The sequence below is a fragment of the Eulemur rufifrons genome, chromosome 26 (genome assembly GCF_041146395.1).
Source record: "Eulemur rufifrons isolate Redbay chromosome 26, OSU_ERuf_1, whole genome shotgun sequence".
Classification (NCBI taxonomy): Eukaryota; Metazoa; Chordata; class Mammalia; order Primates; family Lemuridae; genus Eulemur; species Eulemur rufifrons.
In genome coordinates, this window is record NC_091008.1 from 5,131,584 (window position 1) to 5,152,584 (window position 21,001).

Below are 21,001 nucleotides of genomic sequence, written 5' to 3' on the forward strand. Positions count from 1 at the left end.
AGAGCCTTTGAATCAACAGATAAAATTGTGAATAGCAAAATGGGGTAGTCAAACCATTCAGTGTTCTGCACAAACACCCACTTTCTCGTGGAGGGAGCTAGATAAGAAATCCCCAGCCTGGGCAACACAGCAAGACCCCATCTCCACAAAGAATTAAAAAAAAATAGCTGGGTGTGGTGGCATGCACCTATACTCCAAGCTACCCAGGAGGCTGAGGTGGGAGGATTGCTTGAACCCAGGGAAACAGAGTGAGAGCCTCTGTCAAAAAAAAAAAAAATCCATTTCTACATTTCTTGGTGGGATTAACAGTCCAAACAACAGAACGTAAGCCATGTAATTCTACACGTGGTTGAAGTTGGTCTTTGGCAGGTGATTCTTAAACCCACAGTGCTCTGTGCTTGTGGGCCAGAATGCACCGAAGTTGCTGGCCACAGAGAAAACCCAGCCTCGGGGTTTTTATAGTTCCACAGCATTTCCAGATGACCAGTCTGGAAAGGCTTAGATTGCTTTACCATCCAAAGGCACTGAGTTGGATCAAAAGGCAAAAAAAATCCTATTAAAGTGAATCAGCCAATGATGTAATTTACTACATCAATGGTAGAAAAGAAGCATTTTTTTTTTATTTTACATTTCAAACTTGGTAAATGATAAATGAGTTTCACATACTGAACACAAAGGCCATGAGAAGAGTGTTTCCAACATGCTGGAAACAAATTATATGACAGAAGCAGGAAATGTTTAAAAAACACATCAAAAATTATATTCCAATTACAGCATTCTTGGGGTAAAGGCTTCCAGGTCAGATTACATATTACACACGCTACAGATTCCTATTTACAATTCCCTGTTTAGACCCATTGAAAGTTTATAGAAATGATTTCCGTTTCAACCGAAGCATTTTTTATACTTAATTTCAGCTGACTAATAAAACTTTTTGATAAAAAAAGAAAAACAATCAATCTAGTTGATTTCAATTTCCATGTGGTAAGAAAAGCTAATATTTATTGAGAGTTTATTATGTGTGAGTCAGCATGGTAAATGATTTGCATTAATATATAAAATAAGAACAGTATTCCTTTGAGATGACCCTGGTCTTTTCAAAGAAAAAAAGTTGCTTCAGTATTATAAAATTAAATTTCAAAAAATGTGTGATTAAAGAAACAATTATTGGTCTATGTTCCAAAAATGAAGCTTTAAACATACATCTTTTAAGCATAACATTCTTTACATAAATCTACATAAGCATAGTTCAGACTTGGTATAAATTTTTTTCACTAGAAGAAATTGCCCTGTGTTGAATATTTCCTTTCTTTTAAGCAGAGGTTAGCAATTACGGCTAAATCGAGCTGGCCACCTTCAAGACTCATGAGCTAAGAATGGTTTATACATTTTTCTTTTTTTTTTTTTTTTTTTTGAGACAGAGTCTCGCTTTGTTGCCCGGGCTAGAGTGAGTGCCGTGGCGTCAGCCTAGCTCACAGCAACCTCAAACTCCTGGGCTTAAGCGATCCTACTGCCTCAGCCTCCCGAGTAGCTGGGACTACAGGCATGCGCCACCATGCCCGGCTAATTTTTTCTATATAAATGTTTTAGTTGGCCAGATAATTTTTTTCTATTTTTAGTAGAGACGAGGTCTCGCTCTTGCTCAGGCTGATCTCGAACTCCTGACCTTGAGCGATCCACCCGCCTCGGCCTCCCAGAGTGCTAGGATTATAGGCGTGAGCCACTGTGCCCGGCCTATACATTTTTCAATGGTCAAAAAAATCAAAATAACTATAATATTTCATGACACATGAAAATTACATGAAATTAAAATTTTAGTGTCTGTAAATAAAGTTTTATTGGGACACAGCCACAATCATTTGTTTACCTATTGTCTATAGTACAACCACATGCTACAACCACAGAGTTAAATAGTTTTGACAGAGACCATATGGCCCACAAAACCTAAAATATTTATTTTCTGGTTCTTTACTGACCTCTGCTTTTAAGTGAAAACATGAAAGCTAAATATAACACCCAGGGTTTATATATTTAAGCTTTCAAATTTTGACTTCGAGAGTAGTCAGGGTCTGTCATTGGTCTCATTTGTATTCAACGTGTTCATGTCATGGGATACTTAAATTTGGCAGATTAAACAACAGGTCTACGGCAGTGGTAGTCAACTGGGGGTGATTCTGTCTCCTGAGGAACATTTGGCAATTTCTGGAGACATGTTTGGTTTGTTGCGACTCAGCGGTGCTTGGGCATCTACTGAGTAGAGGCCAAGAACGGACCTGAACATCTGACAGCCCCACAGCAAAGGTTCTCTGGCCCCAAATGTCAACAGTGCTGAGCTTGAGGATCCCTGGTCTACGAGACACTGAGAGTCCACTCTAATTTCTAGACTACTCCTGCAACACAACCACAATTGCTACGTGGTGACATTAATTCCTTCCTACCACCCATGCCATATTTATATTAATATTTATAAGAAGAAAAAAAGATAAATTTCTTTTTATTTTGCGGGTGTGTTTTTATGACTAACCGTCACCCATCTGCACTGTAATAATTTTCAAAGTGGAATAGTTTTATGCTCAGCTGTAAGCCTAGATGAATAATTCTTTTTTTTTTCAATCACTCAATTACTTAGCTTGATTTAAATTAAAACCCATCTGACTCTACTCTATTTTCAGTTTCTTAAAAGATCTTCTTAATTCGTAACACGTAGCACGAGTAAAGTAAAATAGCCTTCGTATGTTGGAGACGGCTGTAAAGTATGAATCCACACAGAAGCTATAATCATAGACCGGGGTTAAAAAAGAGGGGAGGCAGGAAGACAAGCCACAAGGCCACTGCACTGTAAGTGCTAATAACAGTTTAAAAGACCCCCCCCCAAAAAAATACAAAGGCTGATAAAACATCCAGATTTAGTGGGTTGCCAGTTGAGACAAACTTTCAAGACTGCATGAGAGGCCTTAAGGAAGTGACATGAACTTATAATCAAACATTTAAATCTCACCCCAATCCTCTGACAAGTTCTCTCCTACAACTGGGACAAACGGAATCACTTTAGAAACTCTATTTTTGTGTCTTGCATATGAAGGGTGTGTCTCATTTACACATGAGTAAGTGTTTTTATTTCTTGAAAGCCATTTGACTGGGAACTTAGCTATACATTTTCTAGAATTTTTTACATGCCATTGTACTTTCAAAATATTTAAGTTTATAGATAGGAGCTTGTGGATAATCATCTTTTAAAAACCAAAACCAAATATTTAAATGTTTTCTAATCTTGGAAAATTATATGTCATATTAAACCACTCTCACTCACAAAACTGTACCTTTTCGCCTGTCTCCCCTTTGGGGCCGGTCTCTCCAGCATCTCCCTGAGGAAGGGAAAAAGCAATCCATGTAAAATACGCTGGTGACATTAAGCAAATAGCATTTTTCATTCTTTTAAGTTTTCTTTCATAAAAACTACCTATTAAAATCTCTTGCAAATGTTTTATAGAGCTAAGGTACTTTTTACTTGATCAGCTATCTGATACCAATAAAATAAGTTTTATTACAGTGAGCGTGGCCAAACAGTTTTAAACTATGCCATGATATTAACAGAAAACAATCATTTATCGGTCTGCCTTCTCATAGCTCGTTTGGGCACTTCAAGCTTCCTTAACTTTGTCTCTTCTTCTCTGCTCAAAGCTCCTATTGAAAAAGTGCTTTCTCCTCATGATTCCCTGAATAAGCCACAAGGGTGCAGAGTACCACCTCTGCACCCTTCTTTCTACCCTTCCTGCCACCCGGACCCCTGGCCTCTCTTTTTCCTTCTCTCTGTATAAACTCTACCCTGTCTTCAAGCCCATCTCAAATCTCCAGGACCTTAAAGAACATGACATGTCCCTCAAAACCTGTGCACTGAATATATTTATTTATCTGGGCCCACGTGGTTTGCATTCATGAAATAAATGTTTTATATTTTATTAGAAAGCTTTTTTTTTTTTAATCATACATTTAAATGAATTCGGGGAGTTTGTGCTTTTTTTTTTTTTTTGTTATTTTTGAGACTTCCTAGGCCTATTTCCTCACTGACATCTCCTTTGTCTCCCTCCGAAGCAATGCACTAGGAAAAAAGGCATTCATTTAGTATCCGTGTTTTGCTCCTTTAAATTTTGAATGCTTTAATTTAAATCTTACAGCATGTTATAGTGGAAATGTCATAGACTTTGGAGTCAGAGAGACCAAGCCCAGCTCCAGCATCTGTTGGGTGAGCACAATTCTCTTTGCATCAAACTTCTCCTGTGTAATGTCAGGGTGAGGATGCCTCATGCAGTTGTAAGAAATAAGTCATACACTGTGTGCAAAGCAATTAGGACAGTATCTGGCACATCATGAGCTGTTAATGACAGCCATTAATGAAAACAATGCATTACTGTTCACATATTCCACAGGCTGGATTGTGATTGCTTTTTTTCTTCTTTTGTTGCTTTTTGTTTTTGAGATAGGCTCTTGCTCTGTTGCCCAGGCTAGAGTGCAGTGGCATCATCACAGCTTACTGCCACCTTAAACTCCTGGGCTCAAGAGATCCTCCTGCCTCAGTCTCCCAAGTAGCTGGGACTACAGGAGTGCACCATTACGCCTGGCTAATTTTTAAAAATTATTTTTGTAGAGATGGAGTCTTGCTGTTGCCCAGGTTGGTCTTGAACTCCTGGCCTCAAGCAATCCTCCCACCTCAGCCTCTCAAAGTGCTAGGATTACAGGCGTGAGCCAAGACTTCTCTATTATTTAAACATTTCTTTAAGATAAGACAGGAACTACTGATAATGGTTTCCTTGGCAGAGAGGAGAGAGGAGGTTGGGGAGGGAGACTTTCACTTTTTCTCTTTATTTTCTTTTATTGTTTCAAATAAGCATGAAGTTAACCTGCTTGTCATTTGTCTACGGTGGCAGACGCACCACTGCAGGCCCCGAGAGCCTGGGATACTTGCTCCGGTGAATGCCTGGGGCGCTGCCAACATCTCTCCTTTTCCTGCCTTGATTTTGACACAAAAGAGTCATCTGATGACTAATTAATTTCAAGTTAATTACCATGAACTGACTGGGTGCCAAATAAATGTACTGGTAATCTGTTATGAAGGACTTTTGACAGGCAGTTGATTTGCATGCTTTTTAAAAAAATTGCTTGCAAATCTCTTTATTAAAAAACAAAACAAACCCTCGTACGAGGAAAACTGGCTGAGAGTGGCTGTGAAGGGAAGGGTTTGACTGAGCTCTTCCCCTCATCAAATTGTCTGTTTCCATCCCACTGTTTTGCTCTCTTTCCATTCAAATAAATGCCTTTTCATCTTTTTTGCTTTGCCATGCTGAAAAATTACAGTTACAATCAAGAATTCTTCTTGACCTGCAGATGAAATTCCTTTGGGATTAGAGGTTATAGTATTGATTTGTACAAAGATTGCATCACATATGAAGAGTACCATAGAGTATCTTGATGGTTTCCTTCTCAGCACACTTTCCAACACTATTAAAGTATTATAAATTGCATGAGAATCAGAAAAATAAGTATCGCAATATGCAATGAGAGTCTAAACATAATCAGGACAGGCCCAGAAGTAATAAGGAAAGGAGGCTAAGGGAACTTGAACATTCAACACCCTGCTTCTCCTTTTGTTTCTCTTTTTGGTTTTTACAGGAATTCTTTGTGGGCAACTTTCAGATAATTGCTGCAGGTAAACATCTGTATCCCTTTAACCTAATGACATAAGAAGCAGGGAGAGAGATGTGGGTGCTTGGAAAAGTATTGGAATGGCATTAGCAAGTAGGCAGAACAGAGCTTTTGCAGGCCCGAGGATTTTTCAAAGTTATATAAAAGCCTGACATAGAATGTTGAAATTTGCTCCCCTTCTCTTCATTTTTTTTAAACCTTTTTATCCAAACTTTTGTCCATATATAAGAATTACACTATTTTATTCTTTCACTAATTAGCAGTTTGAAAAAAGAACAGTGGTCATTATAACTACATCTATACCATCTCTCCATCTCTCTATACCTATTTATCCACCGTGCATAGAATTCAATTGAGTATCTCTTAGCAGGAGGTGGGAGGGAGGAGATAAACACAGGCAGAATCGTTCTCACCTTTTTTCCTTGTTCTCCAGGTTCTCCCTGAACAAAAGAACAGAGATTGGGTGACCTTAAATTATAAAACACCTCATTTTGTTATTAAACAAAACATACTTTGAAACATACTAGGCTAATTATGTGTGACACTTTCTATTTGGGCTACTATGTAGTTGTTATATAAAAACAAATGAGTTTCCTGAAGAATTGAGTATATATATCAATATTAAATATAATCTGAAGTCTTTGCTTTCATAGGACTGAGGACATATATTTCAAGATTATCACTCAGAAACTGGCTTCTGGGGCACTGAGGCGAACAGTGATGTGGCCATTCAATGTCCTGAGAAGCTCCCCAGTCTACTCCTTTTCATTCTGCCCAAACTGAGGATCAGTAAGGTGGACTAGGATGTCCTTCCACAGAGGTTTTTATTCAAAGCATCCCCTGGGGCATGGATTATTTCAGGGGTCTGGAGTGTAGCTCCGTGTAGACCCCCAATCTGTCTTCCCCTAAGATGTCACAAACAGTCCTAAACTTGGAGCCTTTCAAAATGTCACGAATTCTCTCTAACTGCCAGTAACCAGCAAGTTCCAGATCACGCGTATTTTAGGAGGCGTTGGTGCCTTCAGGCAGGACACTGGAACGGGGCAGAGTTTAAGTGAGTTTAGGAGACATGTCCTTCTCCATATGATGACCAGGATAGCATGAGAACCAAAATGCAAAATCGCGCTCCGAATAGAATCTCATTTTCACTTTACCCAGGAAGGGATAAAAGTGAGAGAGCTCTAAAGTACATTATACACATTATGATAATATTTCCCTGTGAAAGGCTTGAGTAAGTATTGCCTTGAGATCAGCCTGCTTTTTTAAAAAAAATGAAATAAGACCATTATCGTCGGGTTTTTGGAAAAAAATTATAACCCACTGCAGAAGTCAGTTTGGAGGCAAGACTCTTTTCATTCCCTGGAACTGAACCTGACCCTTTGGTTTCTGAATGTCTGGTCATCTTCACTGCTCGACAGCCATCCTGATGGTCGCTAGGCAACACAAGAACAGCACAGTGAACATGCATTAAGCATTAAACTCCTATCATTTGGCTTTTTAGCATGGTGCAAGAAAGGGAAGAAGACAGGAAAACGGCTATAGGCCCAGAAGGAATATTTTCTTTCCTCTCTTGCAGGACAAAGGATAGGTCTATAAATTTTAGGTCGGTCCTCAGAGCCTGTCAATCGCAATGTGATCTGCAAAATCAGCTGACAGGCATCTGTGGGTGCGGATACACACGAGCACAGCTGATGGGATTAGACATTAGTTTTGTACTTCAAGGGATAGTCACTCATCAAAGGATTTGGGATTTGTCTGCCTGTTTGGTTTAAACCAAACTGTCACCAATCTTTTTATACTTAACAGATTCATTTGTTCTTCAAGAAACAAAGAAAACTTGCAATGCAAAAAAAAAAAATCCTCATTACATTTTTTTCCTTATTTAGTAATTCAGATTACATCCATTTTTAAATTTTAAACATCTTCATTCTGCTCTTCATCTGATTAACTGGTTATGTTGTGTAAGGGTTGGAGGTGGCCAAATCTTGAGGAAAAGCCACAGTGGCACTATGAACATCTTCTCTAGTTAGTCTTCTAGATGTGCAAATTTTAGGCAGTATGGACATGATCTACATTTTTATATGCTCATTAAGTGGTAACATGACAATAGTCTTATGGGCTTTCCTATGTTATTTAGGTATCCCAGAATAAAGATTTTAGACAATCATTCTATTTGTTTTTCTGCATTTTAATGCTAATGAGAATCACAAACATAATTTATTCATTGGTCACAAAGTTCTACTGTAGCCTATTATACTATTGACAAAAAATCCATTCTAGCACAACAAGTGGGCTATTAAAATATTGTAATAGCTTACAATTTCACAGACATTCGTGTATCAAATGATTTTGCTTGGCTTTATTTGTACTAACCTTTGGCCCTGGGAGTCCATTCTGTCCTACTGCTCCTGGCAACCCGGGTTCACCCTCAAAATAAAAAATAGATACTATTAAGTAAAATGGACAAAATCAATACATTATACAGATCATTAGAGGAGACAGCCATTCTTACAGAGCCGTGCTCTACAAGTAGATAGAGAACAAGTGACTATTAGTGTAAATTTAAGTTAGCTTGTATGGTCCAAAATTCTAGGTGCAAGGGAACAAGGATATAAGAAGGTTAATTACCTTTGTTTAGTCTTTTCATCATTAACAAAGCTGAAGAAATTTATTAGTGGAAATTAACATCTAGCATGGTGTTGGGCACATTGTAGGCACCAAATAAATATTTCTTGAATGAGTAAAGATATCTGAAAATGTAAGACTTTCTTGGTGGAGAATTTTTAAGTGATTCATCAGCTCAGGAAAATAAAAACTAAATCATTCTATTTTCATCTTAGACTTAACCACATGAACATTCACACATCTAAATCTTGAAGAATATGCCCATCTTTGAACATCTTAATTCATTTAGACACATTTGACACCAAAATAAAAAGTGGAAACGGCTGTGGTTTCTCTTTCCAGTTTCATTGTAAAAATAATTAGAATAAACATTCAGATTTACGGCTCTCATTATCATACTGACCAATGATCTATCTATCGGCTTTTGGGCAAAAGATGATTGCTATTAGGCTAGAAAAACTTCCCATTTCAGAAAGATAGCGATGTGTACTAGTCTTTCCAGATTTTGATTCAGCAATTGTTTTCCAAAGAGGAAAAGCCTCTTGCAGTGCCCAGAAGCCAAGGAAAAACACCTGGGCCCTCCGTGCTTCTGTGTGGCTCAGACTTAGAGCAAATAGAGTTCCATTTCCACTTAAGACATTCCCAAAGCCCTTTACTGTGTGCTCCAGCTACCGGGCAACTTTCTTCTTTCCGCTGAGGGTAGTAAAGTTTCTCCTTAGTTGATTTAAAAAAGAAAAAAAAAAGTAACTTTATTTTTTAGAGTAGTTTTAGGTTCACTGCAAACTTAACTGATTTTTAAGAATGTTCTCTAAGTCACCCGGAAAGCAGGAATTGTGTCATTTTTATATCTGTGTTTTCAGCTTCAAAAACACGTATATTAATAGTAACGTTTCTTAAGCACCAGAATCTTTACATTCATGAACTCAATTCTCACAAACTTCTATGAGGTAAATGCTATTTTTATCCTTATTTTGCAGGTGAAGAAAGTAAGGCACACAGAAGCTAAGTAATTTGTCCAGATTTATACAACTATAGTTACAATTTGAACTTTCATGATCTCACTTAAGAGGTTATGCTCTTAACACGTTCCATTGTATGTTACATTGGAATGTGTCTAGAAATTGTGAGAGAGTAGATGAATATTTCTATCCTTATTATCATTTGCTTTATACAGCCCATTTATAAATGACCTTTCAGAATGTATAGAAACCTAAATTAAATATAACTCACATAAAGATGATTTTTGCACACCTATCAGATAAACTAAGCAATATGAAGCCTGTGGTGTCTTTCTAGAAGAGCAAAAATGTTTTATTATTATACTGGACTATTATAATTGCTAAAGGCTTAACCTCCTGGAAGAAATTCTGCTTCCTGTATAAAGTCACACTGTAATTGTAACTCATGCACTTTCCTTGGTAAAATGACAAAAATGTTGACTTAGAATAATAGTGGCCATTATGGGAGTATTTTGCTATGCCATTTGTACATAACAAAGGATAAGAACTTGGAAACAGAATACCCCTGAAAGAGGACTATCATTTACTATGCAACCAGAAAAAGAGCTATCAAGTCTGCTTTCTTCAAAGCACCACAACAGGATGCATTAATGTCATAACTCATGGTTTAATGCAAATAAGAGATGCTGCCAGGGAACAATACAAACTTTGTTTAGACTTTCAAAGAATAACCATGGTAGTCAGAGTTATTTAAAAAAAAAAAAAACAGTTAAGCCCCTGGAACCAGACAAAATTCATGCTGAGATTTTGAAGCAAGGAAGAGAAATGTTGCTGAGGTATCTGCATAACATTCTTCTTAATATATGAACATCGGGGGACTCAAATGTGATCCCTTTTTTTCTTTGATTTTTACATATCTTTGACATGAAAGGCAACCAAAAAACTGCACCTATAATCCCATCACTCTACAATAATTGTTTTCACTTTATCCTGTCTTCTAGTCTTTGTTACTTATGCTTACATAGTTTCAAGCAATTGTAAGCATATTGCGTGGTTGGATTTTTTATTATCTTTACACCACACATGTGTTTTCACATAGTATTCATGATTATCTTGTGAATAGTTTATTATCTATCAAAGTCAGGTGTGATCATGCTTTTAATCAGCTCCACATTGTCGAACATTCAGGTTGTTTCCAACTTTTGCTATTGAAGAAATATTAAATATACACTTCAGTAAACATACTCATATTTTTCTGTCAAATGAGCTAATTATGATAAATTCCCTGAATTTGTTTTATTATTCAATGGGAACATTGTATGGCACTAACTGCAGATTTCTAAATTGCTTTTGAAAAGGGTTCTGAATTTTATTTGCTTTTATAGGCATCCACTCCACGCTACTTTTTCACCAATCTGTACAACTCTATCAGTGTTGCACATCACAATTTTAATCATTTTTTTTTTTGGTCTATTTTGGTAAGCACAAATGAGAGCTTACTGTTCAATTTTTAAGCTTCTTTTTTGTTTGTAAGGTTAAATATTTTCTCATGTGTTTATAATTTCAATAGGTATTCACAACATTTTAATTCTGCAAAGTGAATAATGCTGTTTCCTGAATGAATCAGGGAGAATGAAAAGAAGAAAAAATGACTCACAGCATTGTACCTAGTAAGTGATATCAAGAAAATTATATTTCAAGTTAGATTAGGAAGATACGGAACATTTTGATATCGTCGAAAGTTAGTTTCCCAGGTTGTGTAAAAGAAATGTTAAAGGTGAATTGCTGAATGACTTTGAGTGCCAAAGCCAAGCTCTGGGAACCTGTAAGGCACTGATTCATTAAACTAACAGTGAAAGTTTACTCTCTGTTCTACTCTGGGCTGAGTGCTTTCCGGAATGTAAAGATGAAATAGACATGACAGGTACCTGTGCCCAAAGGGTTTATTTTTGAGTTGGGGAAAAAAAGATATATACACATAATAACTTAAGGGGCCATTTCATCGAGTTTGTGAAACTCTTTTCACGAAGAGGCATAATAAATTGAAATAAAAGAAAAGTCTTAATGAGCAATGAACCATATGTCATATATTAATATATTCTAATATATGAGGACAAAAATGATCATGAAGCTTCTTCAAATAAAGTTACGATGATATACTACTACTATATAACAGCAAAAATGTACAAAGATAGAAAAATATATCAGAAAGGTACAGGCAAAAACATGGGAATGAGGCTGTGTGTGTTATACGTGTGTGGGGGGAGCTAGTCTCATATTTGTTGAACAATCTATCCACCTATTTCTGAATGCATTTCATATTTACAAACACTGAGGACATTTATAGATCATAATAAAGACAAACAGCAGCTGACATCTTAACTACAGGTAGATTTATAGGATTTTGTCTGCTATGCTTTAAATTTTAAGGCTACTCCCAGTATGACAATTCCCAAATGACCATTTCCATATTTAAGCTGAAAATAAGTTGTGCTGACTTTTAAGAAGGATGGCCTTCTCACTTTCATATTCTTTAAATCAAATACTCTTTAGAACTTGAATGGAAAACATCACTCAAAGCTTTCACGATTATTTCAGGTACTGCTACTCAAGGGCAACTTCAAAGAATACTGAAGGATAGAAGGAAATGCAGTTTTCTTACAGATATTGAGTGCTAAAGGGAAATAGTAATATCGTTCACCTTCACTTCAACCACCATAGTCGTCCATTCTGGCGCTGGGAAGGGGAAGGGAATGGGTCTACGGGCTAGACCTTGAACATGAGCAGAGTTTACACCTGTGCTGTCCAACGTGGTCCCACCAGCCACAGGAGGGCACGGAGCAGTGGCCAGGTGGCTCCTCCGAGCTGAGATGTGATGTGAGTGTGTAACACAATTTTGAAGATTTAGAAGGGAATAAAAAGAATGTAAAATAGCTGATTAATAATGTCAATACTATTCATCTTGAAATATTAATTCATATGATGTTCCAATGATAATTTTGACCATATATTGAGTTAAATAAGCTATATCATTAAAATTAACATTGCTTGCTTCTTTTTACATTTTTTCAACATGGCGAACAAAATTTAAAATTGCGTATGTGGCTTCTATGTGAGGCTTGTATTATATTTCTCTTCAGCATTGGTTTCAACTATGAAATTCTTTAATTATTCGAAGATGTGAGGAACCACAAGCCTTTAAAAGCAGGGAGGAGCACCATGGGTATAAAGCAGCTCAACACGTAGCAAGACCTCAGCATGGAGACCCGACTGCACAGGGCGCTGGACTCCACCACGCAACTCTGCAAGTCAGGGCAGCATCCGTGGGCTCCAGCAGGCGACAGCTCTGGCTCAGGCCAGAGGGCTGTCAGAGGGGCGGTGAGAACAAAGCCTGCGTGTGACTTGGTGTCACCACAGTTGGCCAGGGGTTAGAGGCTGACTCTGGGGACCAACTAACCAAGCTCCTTGCCATCCCCATCCCCTCCCAACATTCTCTTAAACACAGTCAGGCACAGAGCTCCTTCACTCAGCTCTCTCCAAGGCAGTCCCATCCCACTGGGGATAAGGGCCCAAATCCGCACAATGACCCCAGGCCCCTGTGATCTGGCCCTGCGGCCGCCCTGAGCTCCCATCTGCAGCGTCCAGCCTGCAGGCCGTGGCCTTTGGGGTCCTCTCTAACGGGTCTCCTTTGCTCTTCCCACAGATGTCCATGGCATTACTCTCTCGCCTCCTTTGCCCTCAGCCCAAATGTCCCTTATTACGGGGGTCAGCCTCAGTTACCCCGCCCCCGCTCTCTACGCCCATGGCCTATACTCTGGGCGTATGCCCCTGCCTTGCTCTAGAGCGCTAACTGCCACCTAAGACCAAATCGTTTGTGTCTTTTCTGTCTTCCCCATCAGGATTGCTAGGTTTGGCAGGTAAAGATAGAAGGCACTTGGTTAAATTTAAATTTCAGATACACAACGAATAGTAGTTACGTAAATCCCAAATATTAAATGGGATACAATCATATTAAAAATTCCGTGTCATCTAAAATTTGAAGTTAATTGAACATCCTGTACTTTGCCTGACAACCCTGTCCCCCACGCCCCCCACCAGACTGAGAGCTGCCGGAGCACAGCGGGACGTGGTCTATGCAGTCATTGTTGTTTCACGGGGCCTAGAAACCGCACTTACACGTAATGACCGTTCAGGACACGGGCGTGGGCGGGATGAGTGGATATGGGAGAAGCGATGCATGAAGCCCACACGAAGGTGAAGAGCACTGTGTAGGCTGCCTGGCTGGGAGACTAGAAAGTAACTGCAACCATCACAACAAGAGATGGCTCGGTCTCAGCTACAGCAAGGCTGTCATCACCGGGAAAAGGGAAGGGACCCAGGAAAAGGTAGGAGAGATGGTAACTTTGCAGGGACACACCTAGTCACCCCCAGGACTCTGGCAGGGGAAAAGCGGTTTCCGAGAGCAGAAGTCGCCAACCTTTTTGGCACCAGGGACCGTTGTCACAGAAGACAATTTTCCCATGGATCGGGGATGGGGGGAATGGTTTCGGGATGATTCAAGCACAATACGTTTATTGTGCACTTTATTTCTATCATTATCACATTGTAATATCTAATGAAATAATTATGCAACTCACCACGGCTTGGGGACCCCTGTCCCGGGGGACTCGTTTGGTCTGTGAATAGACTGGGCCACGATCAACGTTTCCACGCACTCTCCCCTCTCCCAGCTGCTCCCCCCTCACCCCATGTGCCTCAGGCAAAGGGTGAGAAGTAGCTGGGGTGAAGCTGGCTCTATAAATTATCATGTCGTCAAAAGTTCCCCAAAGACGCTTTCAGAATTTACTCGAGTGTCATCATTTACCCCATGACCTCAAACATCTGCTTTTCCCTAAGCAGAAGCACTCACGAAAGAGTGAAATATTTCAGTGGAAAGGAGCCGAGCCAGTGGAAGACACACACTCAGAGAGGGGAAGTAACTTTTCCAGAAACCCACAGCTGCAAAGAGGCAGATGTGAGATTAGAACCCAGGTCTTCGGATTCATCACCTTGCGTCGCTTCCACGCGAGCAGCTTGTGTCTGAAAAATTCATTCAGTTTCACCACATTTCCTTTACAGTTAATTTTGGTATAAAATAGTAAGTAGCTTCAGGAAACTTCCGTTCGAATCGCAGCTTTTCTCCCTCTGGTCTCGGGACGCGCTTCTGTGGGGCTCAGCTTTTCTTCTGCAAAGTGCACGAGGCTCAATTAATGTTTGACTCTGCTCAGCTCTGAAGGAGGAAGAGTTATTTAGATTATTATTATTATTTGTTGTTGTTGGACTAAAGATGTCAGCTGATGGTTCCTTATTCCATAGAGATCTGATTAAATTCGGCTCCAGTCCTGGTCTCGCAGGCTGTGGACGTCCGAGGCCTGCTTTCCCGGCCCCTGCCCAAGTTCCTGCATCCGTTCCTGTGGTCCCTGCTTTGTCCCAGGCCAACTCAGATGGGCCAGTCATTCTTCACCAGCCGCCTCAAGAACCACTCTCTCCTGGCTCCTGTGAACTCAGATGGGCCACGTGGTGCTCTTGGGAAGACATCACATCCCAGAGCTGAGTCTGTCTTCATCTCACCGCTTCCCCTCTCCCCTCTCTCCTCCTTCCCTTCTTCCTACCCCATCCTGGGAGTTCAGCTTCTCTCTGTGTGGAGCAGTTGAACAGTTTTTAGCTCCTACTTGCCACACTCGATTCTTTTTATTTTTCTTTCCTGGAGGCTTTGTAACACAGTGCAAGGAAAAACAGAAAACCCTAGCCTGGACAACTAGTTTTGGGTACGCACCAAAGAATTGGCATTCTTTTGGGGGACTTTTGCCAGGTTTATCTCATCAGCAAACCCCTTCCCTAAAATTTGAATCTCTTTGTCCACACGGAGTATGTGAATACTAATTAGTAGAAAAGTAGACAGGTGTATCAGCCAGGAACTTAATACAAGCATGCTATTTCAGATAATCTGTTGAAATGGATCTTAAACTGATTAACAACTAAATTAAATCTAGGAACCAAACCTTCATTATGCTTTTTTTAAAAAAAATTACAAATGCCCAAAAGCATAAAATAAGAAAATATGACAGTTCTATCAATCCTATTACAGGATGAGCTATTTCAGAACTAAGCCTGCTGGTTAACGCTTTTTCATTTTAGATTTCTATACTGTTAATGTAGACAGAAATACACACAACACAATTTGAACAAAGACACTGAAGTCCAGAGAAGCAGCTAGAAGTGTGCGGGGGAGGGGGGGTCACAGATAATAGCTAATTGAGTTTGTTTGGGGGAAATTTACAGAAATGAGAGGAATTATTCGCCTTGAGGTCTGGGTAAGAGCACACACGGGTCACATCCCCAGCCTCCAGCTCATTTCTTCCCTTTTATTCCCACACCCCCTCTCTTTCCAGCCCCGGTTCTCTCTAGGAAGAGCCTTGGAGGTAACACGGGAACGCCACAGCCTGGAAGCCCTGAACGCAGCTCCTCGCCAGCAGTGTTCCGTGGCCACCCAGGGTTTCAGGAGTGCACGTGCCAGCGGCGTGGCTCACGCTGGGGCATGCAGACCCGGGCAGGAGGCCAATGCCGGCACTGGAAGCAGACTCAGGCCAGTCGAGGCAGGAATTCTTGGCTCCTGGGTACCTGGAACATGATCTAGAAGTGGGGAGACTGGGCTCTGAGTCTCCGTGGCCCAATCGACTCCTCACCCCATGGGAAGGGCAGCATCGCAAGGCGGACAGAGGAGGCTTAGACGAGAAGCACGGCTTGCCTGCGGCCAAGGGAAGGACTGCTCAATATTTCCTGTTTAAATAACACACGAAAGGTGCAAAAGTGAGCAACGCCAGCCAGAAGGCATGAGGCTACAGAGGGTTCTCTTTTCTGAATTTGAAAAATTGTCCTCTCTGTGTACTCTTATGGGAAAAAAAAGATTCAGAACAAAAGTATATGGTTTAGGAAGATGAAATATCAAAATGATTGAAGGGGGTTAAATGAAGTGAGTTTCTTAAGGCTGGGAGAAGTCAGATACAACGCAGCTGTTCAGCTGTCCTGCGTTGTACAAATCTCTTCTAAGTGAGACAATGAGTGCCTACTGCAACTTTCCACTGGACAGGGACCATTAGAAGAGAAGTTTCTAGCCAGTCAGTGTCTGACATTCCCCCAGCAAGGGGATGAGGGGAGACCTGTGACTTCAGTGTCTCTGGTTACAAAGGAGCTCACAAGTGTTGCTGGGTGTTTGGGGAGAGACACTCTTTCACTCTCTGAGTGTAGCTACGGAAGAATGAGGTTCCGGGAGTGACTGGCAGCCACCTTCCGACCAAGAGAGCACAACCGAGGACAAAGGTAGCAACGTGGAAGAAGGATGAACAGATGAAGGAAACTGGGTTCTTGGTGATGGGGTTTAGTTGCCAGAGCAAAGCAAAGCTGAAGCCGCCTTAGTGCTGGGCTTTCAAGTTCACATTACTTGAAGAAATACGTTTATTTTTTCAACCAGTTCTCTTAAGTTTCTATGACTTGCAACATAATGTGCCCCTGAAAATATATCCCTTTTTAAAATTTTAAAACCCAGCTAATTTTTTTCTTTCCTGAAGTATAGTTCTCAAAAAATAAATCTATGCATAGTTTGAATGATAAATTATTCTTTTTCTCTTGGAAAGAGAATGTGCTTACTTATTAATAGAAATTTTAAATGGTATGTCCAACTGGCAAAATTCTAAGGGTCAGTGAAGAGTAGAATGAGATAATACTTCTTCGCATTCACTTGGACAGTGGGAGGTTTCTGAATCATGGAGGTATTAATGCCTCTAATTCAGAGAGGAAAATAGTCTTATTTAATAATGTCTTTTAATAGTTACATTTATTACTTTCTTCTTTCTTCATTTGTTTCTGATTAAACTTTAAGGTAAATATTATAATCCTTATTTGACAAACGAAGAAACTAAGGCTCAGAGAAGGTAAGTAGTTTGTTCAAGGTCAAATACTGAGTAGCAAAGCTACACACACACACACACACACACACACACACACACACATACCCAGACCCAGTGTGTTTAGTGGCTCCAGTGAGTGAATCAGGAATAAAAAATACTGGGTTCATTGTATAGCCCACTGTGTAGACTTAAATCAATGGCTTGACCTTTGGAAGTCTGAGAGCTTCAATTTATCTGTTCTCTAAATATATTTACAATAAAAATGCCATTCGAAGTATGCTGTGAAGATTAATGTCAGTGAATAACTGTGAGGCCCATGTGTAAGAGATGAAAAGGAATTCCAAATGTCATAACTATAAACTAATTAAAATTTAATGTTACTTGAGAATCACATAGCTATCTAGGATAGATTCATAGGTGACACACTAACATTAATTTTTACTTTATATTTTGCAGTTTTAAAAATAATAATAAATTCTAGAAAGCACTTGAAAAATACATGAAACAAGATCATCTGATATTTACCTTTAGATTGGGAAAGAAGCCCCAGGACTCTGGGGTCCCAGAAAAATTCTAGCTTGTGTAGACAAAAATGATTTGTTTTAATCATGAAAATCTTTAACATGATTTTCATAGTAATAAAGAGACAAGGATATGAATTATGAGCTGCATAATTTAGTCTTATATACTCTGTATCTGTCCCTAGCTCTTCTCTTTCTTGCCATTTGCCCAGTGCTGGGCACTAATTGCCATTCAAATAAATTGTTATTGTCATGCTTTAATCTTACAGATGCCAAGAAAGATGAAGACATACAAGGTTGTAATAACACTATTAAGAGTGCAGATTTTTAAAGAACTGACATATAAACACGCAAATAAAAACGGTAGACGGCAATTTATTTTGCTAAAGAATTCTTCAGTTTAAAAAATAATTCTACCACAACATTGTTTTAAATAGCCTGCACTTCTCTAGAGTGACAAATATTTAAATATACATCTCTCCGTGTATGCATTTGTGTGTGTGTGTGTGTGTGTGTGTGTGGTGGGGGGATGACTCATGGAGCACAAATAAAATGTTAAACCAACAAAATCTGCTCATGAGAATTACAAAAATTATTTTTGTGTCCAATACAATTAGCCAGAGAAGAAGAGATAACGTTTTATACTTTTAGGTAAGATTTTGCATTTAACCTGCCCCAACTGCTTTGGCTAGTGGAAGCAAGTCCAAATAATGGAAATAACAGCTTTCAGGATTGGGAACAGAGGATGCTAGAAGCTGGCTGAATTGGACACGAGACGTGGACAACTTTCTGTGGACTCACAGTAACTCTGAGAAACTGAGAGATAAATTGGTAAAGCCCCTTGTCTCATTTTACAAATGAAGCCCTCGAGCTCCCCAGCAAAAAGGAATGCTTCAAAGGCTACACAGGAGATGAAAGCTCAGGGAATCTTGAGGCAAGGACGGTGCTCCTACATTAATCCACTGGCGACTGGCCTTCTGAAATAATACGAGACTTGTCTTTCTCTTTCTCCCGTCTACGGTGCTGATATTCCAGCTACCCAGTCCACACTGGCTGGGGGTGGAGGAGAGAGTCAGGGGACAGAAAACATTCTACCTTCATGTGTTAATCTTGCATATTCATTTTTTCCCTCTGATGAATTCACCTGGCTTCTGCTCCCTGGTTTAGCGTTTGCATGATGATACTACTACAGATACGTGGCAACATTTATCAAGCATTTATTATATAATGTTCTCTTTTTTTAATTTTTTTGAGACAGAGTCTCACTTTGTTGCCCAGGCTAGAGTGCTGTGGCATCAGCCTAGCTCACTGCAACCTCAGACTCCTGGGCTCAAGCGATCCTCCTGCCTCAGCCTCCCGAGTAGCTGGGACTACAGGCATGCGCCACCATGCCCGGCTAATTTTTTCTATATATATTTTTAGTTGTCCAGATAATTTCTATTTTCAGTAGAGACGGGATCTCACTCCTGGCTCAGGCTTTTCTCGAACTCCTGAACTAAAACGATCCACTCGCTTGGGCCTCCCAGAGTGCTAGGATTACAGGCTTGAGCCACCGCACCCGGCCCTATAATGTTCTCTTTAGATACATTGTCCAGTTAATACTGCAAGGTCTAGCTCTACATTTCACACTGGAAACTTAGAAAGGTTAAGTAACTTGCCCAAATGAGGGCATGGAGCATTCTCTCTCTGACGCAGAGAGCACGCTGTCCTCCGTACCACTCTGCCTCCTACTTTTCACGGAAGGACGTTTAGCCCTTAGTGGATTCTGATGCCAGAGGAGTGAGGTTGGAGTTTAATGCCATGTCACTGCACATGTAAGTCTTTTCTCCTAATACAATCAGAAGAACTGGAAGACCATTACAAAAATAAGAAATATTCAGATTAGCAATCAGGGTGACCAAAACTTAAAGAACAATAAGTATTTAAAAAAAAAAAAAAAGTCGCCATCAAGTTTATTGGGCCCATCACCGATTTCGTCCATTTGAATGGATGGAAAATGTTCTAGTAGAAAACAAAGTATTTTCTTAAAATAGTTTGCTTTTCTTTCTTTTTTCAAACACAAGACAAAGAACTTTTTATTTCCTAGTCTGCCATATTTCTGATAGCTTAGAAATTATATCCTCCCTTAACCACTATCTGAAAACTACTTTCTAAGTATCAAAAATACTTCTTTGGAAAAAGTGAAATTGTAATGTGGACAAAAATGTTTTCTTATACAGTTTAAGGACATTATAGTGTTTTTTTAAATATTATGTCGTTGTAAGCTTTCTTCTTAGAATAACAAATTCTAGAGTTGAAGACACATTTCATATGCTTTAAGTATAAAATATTGCTCTATTGCCAACTTTACTTTTATTCTCTAAATGATCTGCTATCTCAGTCAAGGAGACTCATGCTTTTTGCACTTTATTTTCCTAACAATGATACAGCACGTATTAGAAATGTTAAATAATGACTAGGTTAAACGGAAGTTCCATGCACAGAATTTTAGGTTCAGTTCTCTGGAGTAGGAAAAACAAATTTAAACTACATTTTGCGGATACCTTTATAAAAGTGTGAAATCATTTAGTTTCCCTAAGTTTTCCAGAAAACGCTTTTAAAATGCCACAAAGATGTATAACAAGACATAAAACTACAAATATTGACTGTCTATATCCTTGAAATATAATTTAAACTTGGTGACTAGGACAAGAAAATGTCACATTCCTTTCTCTTGCTAAGGAAATTGCATATTTCCTTTGCAAAAATAAAAAAAAATATGCAGTCTTCAAAAGAGTATATGTGACAGTTTTAAAGTTGTTTTGTTTCGGGTTAAAGGTTTCTATAAATTTTCATGATTGTCTCAGAGTTGAAAAATGAAAAGAAACAAAGAAGAAAAAGAAAAACATCAACTTTGGGCATACAAGTTTTGTTTTTCACTAATGTTAAAAACATTTATGCTATGTTTATATTTTGCTTTTTCTAAATATCTTGAGTTATATAATTTTCAAATCCATGTTAGAATGAATACACTTGCAAATTTTTGCTTACGTTTCCTGCCATGATCTGTAATGTTCTAAGCAGAAAGCTAATGTTCTGTCTTTACCAGGATTCGCGAAGCAAATGGACATGCATTTTAGAAAGTGGAAGACGCAGCTGCCGCGTGGGTGGGGAACTACTGGTGACTGCAGTGTTTGCTGTGTGGACTAAATGACACCATAAGCCTTGGTTGAGAACACTAATTTCACTTGGGAACTGAGTAATTCTGGGA

At 39.3% G+C, this 21,001-nt stretch overlaps 1 protein-coding gene across 1 annotated transcript in view; it reads right to left on the bottom strand.

Annotated features, from left to right (window-relative positions):
* The window catches only part of COL25A1 (collagen type XXV alpha 1 chain), a 351,459-nt gene that overhangs the window by 66,416 nt on the left and 264,042 nt on the right, over nt 1–21,001 (bottom strand). Inside the window, exons 13-15 of the mRNA XM_069459052.1 lie at nt 8,074–8,127; nt 6,114–6,140; nt 3,321–3,365 (exon numbers count right to left, since the gene is read on the bottom strand). Of these exons, the coding sequence (XP_069315153.1) occupies nt 3,321–3,365; nt 6,114–6,140; nt 8,074–8,127 (126 nt within the window). The remainder of the gene's footprint in view (nt 1–3,320; nt 3,366–6,113; nt 6,141–8,073; nt 8,128–21,001) is intronic.